The sequence below is a fragment of the Drosophila willistoni genome, chromosome 3R (assembly GCF_018902025.1).
Source record: "Drosophila willistoni isolate 14030-0811.24 chromosome 3R, UCI_dwil_1.1, whole genome shotgun sequence".
In the NCBI taxonomy this organism is placed as follows: domain Eukaryota; kingdom Metazoa; phylum Arthropoda; class Insecta; order Diptera; family Drosophilidae; genus Drosophila; species Drosophila willistoni.
This window is the reverse complement of record NC_061086.1, coordinates 17,815,061-17,823,277: the sequence shown is the minus strand read 5'-3', so window position 1 is coordinate 17,823,277 and position 8,217 is coordinate 17,815,061. Positions and strand designations below refer to the sequence as shown.

Below are 8,217 nucleotides of genomic sequence, written 5' to 3'. Positions count from 1 at the left end.
GGTGGAAAGCAAGGCCCGTTCTCTATAGAATAATGTTTGCATGTCCTGCCAGGATGAGGCTTGGCGCTGATGAAGAGATAATATTGTGATCACGTTCGGCAACCTGCTGAAATGCAAATAGAGCGAAGCTGAAGCTGAAGCCGAAGCTGAATCACTTACTCGGTGTCCTGGGTGGATATTTTCCTCTCTTCCTCGCCCTATCTCTCTTTCTCTCATGTGTGTAGAGGTCGACTTGGGTCGCAGTAGGGGTCGAGTGGCAGTCAAACTGTAATGTGAGTTTCGCTAATGAAACGTTCATTAATCATACGCCACTTGGCAGCGGTAAGAGCAGAAGCAAAAGCAAAAGCAAATTGCTTATACGAACCGTTGCATGCCGTGAACCAACAATCAGACAAGCCGAAATACATCTGCGGTCCAATGAGGAAAATGTACATAAACTTAAACACATACATACATACATACACAGTGTGAAGGAGGATCAAGTTAGTTAGCGAAACGGTAAAATATGTTGCCGGGAATGTTGCCATGCGCTTTGCAAATCTAACAAAGGCAAGTGCCAACTGCCAACACTCTAAAGGTACATGTGTATTGGCTGACTGCACTGAGAGAAATTCCACTAATATTATTGTAGTCGATGGCATGCAAATAGAATATTCCATATGCACTTCTCTCCCAGTGTAACGAAAAGCTACTTAATTAATATTCCTGTTGCCCCACGTCTCGTGTTTGCATTAATTTGGCAGGTAACTTGTCATCGTTTTTGTTCCTCTGGTTGTTCTTGTTGTTGATGATGATGATGATGATGATGATGTTGCTGTTGCACGGTCATGCTCTGATGAGGATGTTGAAAGTGGCAGGCTTTGTCTAACAAGCTTTACACACACACACACACACACACACCCACCAGGACATACACGAACACACTCCCAACTAGTTTGCAGTTATAGCCTCCATGTTGGAGTATGCTCATGCTTTTGGCTTGTAATTAGCAAAGATCGAAGTGATTTAATTACTTGGGCAAACTTTTAACATTGTCTACACATGGCCCTACTACATGAAAAACTTTTGCCTCATAATCCAAACCAAAGACATTTGCTTTTGCCTGATATCGATACCGATGGCATATTATTGACTGAACAAACTCTTCTTTTCTTATCATTGATGTGAAATGAATGTAATTAGAGTTGTGCCAATTGCCATTGGCCTGCCTCTAATAAGCTTCTAATTATCTTAGCATCGGCATCAGCATCAGCATTTGCCAAATACTCCTACAATTTCAACTCAAAAGGCACAAAACGAACAAGAATTTGATGGTGATATCATTTTGGCGATGTCAGCCTAATCACTTGTCATCCCTCTTCTTTCCTAATCTAAAACCAACAAAAAAAAAAGAAGGAAAAAACAACCTAATCAGGCTTATTTGTTTTGCAGCACTGAGAGGTGGGTGTGGTGTGACTTTTTGGCAAACATGACTTTTATTAAAAGCGACAAAAGCAACAGCAACCGATTGCGCATACGCCACGTATGTTTAACTCTGTTTGCGTCCACATTTGCCTCCTCTTCTCTGGCTCTTCACTCCCTTTGCGCTGTTTGTTTGGGTTGTTGTGCTTTGTGGCTTCACATGTACAAGTAATCTAATTAGTTTTATGCTAATTAGTACGCGGCTTTAATTTAATAAATTATTATAGCGCATTATTTTGCCCAAAACTACGTGAAACTGCGGCCTAGGGGAGACAACCAAACATTCCAGCACTAGACAGTTGTAGTAATCAATAAGGGCGAAGGCGTGGGAGGAGTCAGCTCAACTGATATGGAAATGTTTACGTCTGAGCTGATTTGCATTGTCAGTTGTCTCAATTGTTAATCAGCATTAAACTTACAATTATCTGATTCGTTTTAATATGCAATTCAAACAGGACCGGATTTAGAGGGACAAATCTCTCCTTCACTTAATGTGAATGAAATGAATGCAAATTGAAATTTAATTTTGAACAATTGTTGAAATTTCTAATTTATTCGAGCAAACAATTTGACTTTTAAATTTTGAAGAGTAATCGTGCAATACCGATACATTGGCAAAATATATATATATATATACTATTTTATCTAGATAGATAATTACGAAATCCTTTTTTTACGAATAATTTGCAATTTGAAGTAACTTGAAAAGGTTCCACATCTAAAGTTTGTAGGCGCGTCGCATAACCAAATCAAAGTAGGCATCATTATCGATAGAAGCACTAATTGTTACATAATAATTGATGAACTCCTCTTTAGTTACTATGCCATCTGGATTGGGGGCACCAGCTTCAAAATTCTTTAGGAAATCGGTCAATATCTCAGACTCGGTCAATTCGCCACTTAAATACTTGGGATGATCTCGCACCGAGTAAACGTTCTTTAAGTCGGCAACTGAAATTTGATTATCCCCATTACGATCCATTTTCTTAAAGGCTTTATCAATAATATTCAGGCGGCACTTGTTCATGGGTGGCTATAAAAATAGAGAAATATATTCTATCACTGATCGTTTATCATTGTTAAGTGATAAAACTTACACGTAGTTTCACCAAAAACTCAGTCATATTAATGCTTCCATTTCCATCAGTGTCGAAACTGCAAATATTGAATAAAATGTTAAACTAAAATTGTATTTGCATTGAAACCTGTCACACATACTTAGCGAACATATTATCAATTTCCGAATCTTTCAGATCTAAGCCCATTTCGGTAATTCCAGATTTGAACTCTTCTTTGTTAAGGGCTTTGCTGCCATCTGTGTCCATAACCCGAAATGCCCTTAAACGAAACCCAACAGAAGTTGTAAATTTAATTTGAAAATCGAAACGGTAAAAATAATATTAATAAAAGGCTACACACAGGCTATATATATGTATGTACATTTGTATGATATCTATGGGTGAGTCTACTTATATTGCTAGAACCCTTCTATACAGGCGAATTCAATGCATTGAATTTTCCAGTTGGCAAACAAACAAATTGCATAAATACAAATGAAAATGCGCGTTCACCATGGCCAATAGGCGGTCCATGGCCAAACAACTGAGGATGCATGCTGCATATGCATCTGTATCTATATCTGCATCTACAGATGTACGAATGGTTGGGGATTTTGTACAAAATGTCTATATATTCAAAACGAGCAAATTGTTAACCGACCGACAGACGGATGGATGGATGGACTGACGAATAAACGAACGAACGAACGAAGGGTGAAGGTGGTTCTCAGCCGTTATACGTTGTGTGAGATGAAATTGAAATAAAAACTAACGCAGGGTTGCCGCTTTCTACTGTGTAACTCGCTCTCCGCTGGGTGGTTCAGTGGGTTTGATGGGTTTTGGTGGTGCACTGCATCAACTAGAGAAATCCAATTATGTTTGTTTGCATTCAGTCAGCGATTTTTGCCACCGCTTCGACTCTCATCGTAAAGCCTTATAGTTTTTGCCAGTTGGCACACACACACACACACACACACACTTGAGAGCCCTCGAGAATGTTAGTTCAACATGCACTCGAACTCAACATACTGGCGTACTGTTTGCCTGGGCCTAGCTAAACCTGAACTCTCTGATCATCATTGTTATTTTCATCATCATCATCATCATCATCATAAGCGTCATCAGATGACTCGAAGTCTTAGTTGCCTACTAGCAGCAGTGTATTGTATAGTACGGCCAGAATGCTCCTCTCCACTTAACCCAACACTCGACGTTTTCATCATTTTAATACACTCAACCTAAAGGCAGTACGCCATCATGTTGCGCTCTACAAGAGCAGCCACCAGTCCAAACTTTCTTTTTTCACATTTGATGTTGCCCTCACGCCAAATGTACACTATGCATGTACGTACATCAGGCCATAGGGGGCAAAGGTAAGTAATGAAAGAGATGCCACTGAATTGAATTTAAAGTCAACCTGAGCCAATGTGCTAATACCATGCCATATGATGCTCGAGTACCCTGTAAAGCTAGCCTGGAACAATAAAAACCACATCTACAGAAACTAGCTTTGCCACACAGAAAAACCCGCAAAGTTATGTAAACACACACATACACAGTTGCCGCAATGTTTCTCATCAAATTGAATGCCAAGCTCAAAGTTAACTCGTTCACCAGGATGATGGACAGACAAATACTCACCTTGATAGACCCAAGATGCCTGTGGCACCGCGACTGAAGCACTGTAGGCGCAATTTGTAAATTGGATCCTTGTCGATTCCATTGGCCAATTCCCGTTTCGCTTGGTTCTTTAGAGTGGCCTCTTTGGTATAAGCATCCTCCCGTTGCATCTAGTTAAAGTACAAAAAAGGCAAGTCAAATAGTAAATTTACTTTGTCTTCCCGCTTATAATGAGAGTTCCACTTTAAGATTTACTAACATTTTTAATTTGACGCAGACTTTGATCGCCAAAACGGTAGGTAAGTCTTGAGCTCATACCGGGATAACAAATTGCAAAATAATTCGAATAAAAAAGTAGTAGTAGTAGTAGTATTAGTACACAGGAGTGAGAAATGAAGAAAAGTCTCTGCTAGGACTTTGCCCGCTGGTCACGAAATCAAAAATACTGAGAAAAGCGAATTTATCGAAGTAAAAAGTGGAAAGAATTTTGAGATTTCGTATTTGTATTTTCAAGTACACCAAACGAGCTACTGACCGATAGAAGATATTTAGATAATGTAAACTCTAGAAATCAAACGCAAGGCCAACTTTGATTTATTTATTGTAATAAATTAGCCTACTAAAGGGTTTAGTAGATTCAAGATTTCATACAATCAGTAAGCTAACTATTTCATTAATTGCTTCTTTTCCTTTATTTTCCTTGTAATTATCCACTTTGAAGTTGATTGAATGAGATTCAATATACCCTTACGAAGATGTACCAGAAGGTACATTGACTTAACTGTGAATGAGGAATTTATTTAACTTTTCCTTTTTTGAAATTGCAAAAGTTTTTGCTCTTTTAAGGGTATTTAAATGTTTGCGTGACCCTTAAATTTTGTTTTATTTTCATTTATTTTGGTGGTTGGCGTTTCCACTTAATTATAATCCATTCATCAATTAGCCTGAGGCAAGTTTTTTAGAGCAATGTGTTTAATATTTCATTTGCTTATTTATGTTGATATCTGCAATAATTGTCTATTTAATAAATAGGTGTTTGGGCAAGTCGAAATGGGCGTTGCTAGGCGCGCGACTTTAGTCCGTATACGTAGCCGAGGGATATTACCTTCAAGAATAGATTTACTTTTGCCTCAAAGAGATTTTCGACGAATCGATGCGTTTAATTAAACCACTGCTTCAAAGGCAGAAGGCCTACCCCTACCCATCACCCCGCCCACCCATCACCCCGCCCACCCATCACTAATAAATTGGGGTGTGGGCTTAAAACAGTTTTGTAGTGCGGCTTTTGTTTGTTTAAAATTTAAATGAATATTGCCAAATATGTAATGTACATTAATAGATACCAGTCAATTGTCTGTCACTTATGACTCAAAACTTTTCGGTTCAATGCACCAAAGTTGACTTCAGTTCGTAAAAGGGTTTGCCAGACCGTTATCTTTAATTGCCAATGTTGAATTGAAACGAAATTACGCAATAGAAGCAAGATAAAGACAAAAAAGATTCAGACCAACGAATATTGAAAGAGACTGTGGAATACCCTTTAATTGAGTACATTCAATTTGCAGTGCACAAATAGAAACGAAAGAGTGGAGATTTTTTGTTTGCTAAAGTTATAACTAACAAACTGCAATGGAAATTAAAAAGTAAATAGTAATTTTTTGTAAAAATATTTTACGTAAAACTCCTAGTGCAAATAACATACATTCACTCGCACACAAAGTGTGTGTGTGTGTGTGTGTGTGTGTGTGTGTGTGAGCAGCTATCAATGAGCCCTTGTGCTGAACTCTGACCAACTGGCACTTTGTTCAATGAACGGAAACAACTTGAGTTCCAACTAGTTGATTAGGTCTCGAGTCGGTAAGTGAGGTGTGTGCGTAGAGTGTACACACACACACACACACATACAAATACAAATACTATACGAATATATAGGTGTTTCACCTCAATATTTCACGCATGACATCATAATAATAATACATTCACACACATGCTTACATACCTAAAGAGACCAATGGAAGTTGCATTTGCATGTCGATGAGCTTTTGTCTAGTTGTTCGAATAAATAATATAACATTTAATTAGGTTGAATTCAAATCGATCGATTTGAATTATAAAGCTTCTTCATATACGAGGCGATCTTCAGGAAAAAGATTAGACGAATCCTAAAATCCTCTAAATACATTTTGATATGGTCTATTAGGGTATCTAGATTTGCTGTGGGATACAAAGTTTTAGTCCTTGGCCTCCTTTTGCGTGATTTGTCAATGTTTCGTCTATTGATTGGCTTACAAGGCATTGCTAGTTCAAATGGTTGGCCATAAATCAGACAGAAAACAAATGAAATCATCATAAAGTATTAAGCAAGCAGAAGCATTTCGTAAATGTTGTTGCCTGTACCCATACATACGAACGCAAAAAAAGTTTAATTTCAACTTTTTCTAGGCCCCAGGGGGGACACCTTAAAAGCCCCAAATGATGACCCCATTAGATAGCTCACAGACACGCTTATTATACTGAAGGTCTGAGTAATGAGACGGTGCTCTAATTAGTATGCCCATGCGACACTTTAGTGTCCAATCACCATCACTGTCACTGTCACCGTCGCCATCACCGTGACTGTTACCAACACAGTGGGAGTCACAGGAAACTAAGCCAGTTGAGTACTAGTTTTCGCACAGTGAGTACAAAACTGTAAAGCTTTAGCAACTTGGCAACAAATGTTGCAGGCAACAATTGCAATGACAATGCAAAGAAATGCCAGCATCCTTGCCGGAAGTCAAGGTCGATCTCATATCGATTCAACAGAATATATAATACGTATATATCGTATAAGCAAAGTATGCAAAAAAAAAAAACACAAAAAAATTGGAGTGTGCGTTGTATTAGGGCAAAGGGAATAAAGAATAAAAGACCAGCTAACGAAGGGGAAAACTGAGAACAGAAGACAGACTATAACGAACTGCGATAGAACATGAAAAATAAATTATGGCTTTATTGAGGGTAAGGGTAAACAAAAAGACAATTTAACACGTCAGCAGGACGCTGAGTGCGAGTGAAGAAGCTGGGATAATGGCGTCACACAGGACACAGTGCGACGAAATAAAGCAAATAGGTCACGTTCAAAGACAACATCGATTAACCATAAATTGCGAGTTAAGCAAAAGGCAACGAGCAGGACACAGGATACACACAGGGCATACAGGACAGCAGTCCAGGACCAGTTGCCCCAAGCCGACATGACGGAGTTAAGGCATGATTTGTGCGTGTCTTTATGACATGGAACACATTTGCAGTAGCGCGAATAAGTTTATGTGTACACACATATATGCCCAGGATACTCGTATAGGATATAGACACAGATGATGACATTCCTCTTGTTCCACTAACAAGCATAGTATCAGTTGGCTCCTGTCACTGACACCGCAAGCTGTCGCTAGCTGGAGGGTTTTGGTTTCCTTTAGGCTGTGTCACAGTCATCGTGTCTGTTTCCCCCTCATCTATCCCTCTGCCACTGTCTGCCTGTCTGTCTGTCTCTCTGTATCAGTCTCAGTGCGTGTGTTGGAAGGACAACTTTTACAATAATTAACAGACATGTCGATTATTTCTTGACATACTTTTTACCTTTTCTTGCTTTGGCAGCTGTCCTTGCCTTGATATCTCTGTCTATATGTGTGTATTCGTTTTGTATACTTGGATATTTTATACTTTATTGTTTTATATTTTTATTTTCAAAATTGTTTCAACTCTTGGGTGGTTTTATTTTGTTTCACAGTCACTATTTAACTTGGCACGCAACTAGCACGTGTCGCGTGTGCCGAGAGTTAGCAACGAATGGGCCGCTCCATCAGACTGAACCACTCTGCCACTCTATTCACCCATTGCAGCTGTTGTTGTTGTTGTTGTTGTTGCTGCCCCACCTCAAATCATGCCATAAGCGGCGTCCTTATAAAACTAATGCCCAAAACCAGCTGGGGGCATAAAGAAAGCTTAGCAACAACACACACATTTGGCTGCCAATTGACAAAATGCATAGATACATTTTGAAAGTGAGCTTTTGTGGCTTGTCGCATTTTGTTTA

The 8,217-nt window shown here is 39.0% G+C and overlaps 1 protein-coding gene across 2 annotated transcripts; it reads right to left on the bottom strand.

The window, feature by feature from the left end:
- Positions 1 to 2,026: 2,026 nt before the first annotated feature.
- Positions 2,027 to 7,944, bottom strand: LOC6647722 (calcyphosin-like protein). Of its 2 annotated transcripts, none has more exons than XM_015177285.3 (5): positions 7,761 to 7,944; positions 4,161 to 4,309; positions 2,680 to 2,799; positions 2,559 to 2,616; positions 2,027 to 2,494 (listed from the first exon to the last, which is right to left on the bottom strand). In XM_015177285.3, exons 2-5 carry the CDS (start codon positions 4,307 to 4,309, stop codon positions 2,180 to 2,182), a joined length of 642 nt encoding a protein of 213 aa, XP_015032771.1. In that variant the 5' UTR covers positions 7,761 to 7,944; the 3' UTR covers positions 2,027 to 2,179. The 2 variants fall into 2 exon arrangements, with proteins under 2 accessions (XP_015032771.1, XP_002070732.2); XM_002070696.4 differs by lacking the exon at positions 7,761 to 7,944 and adding an exon at positions 4,399 to 4,690.
- Positions 7,945 to 8,217: the final 273 nt, after the last annotated feature.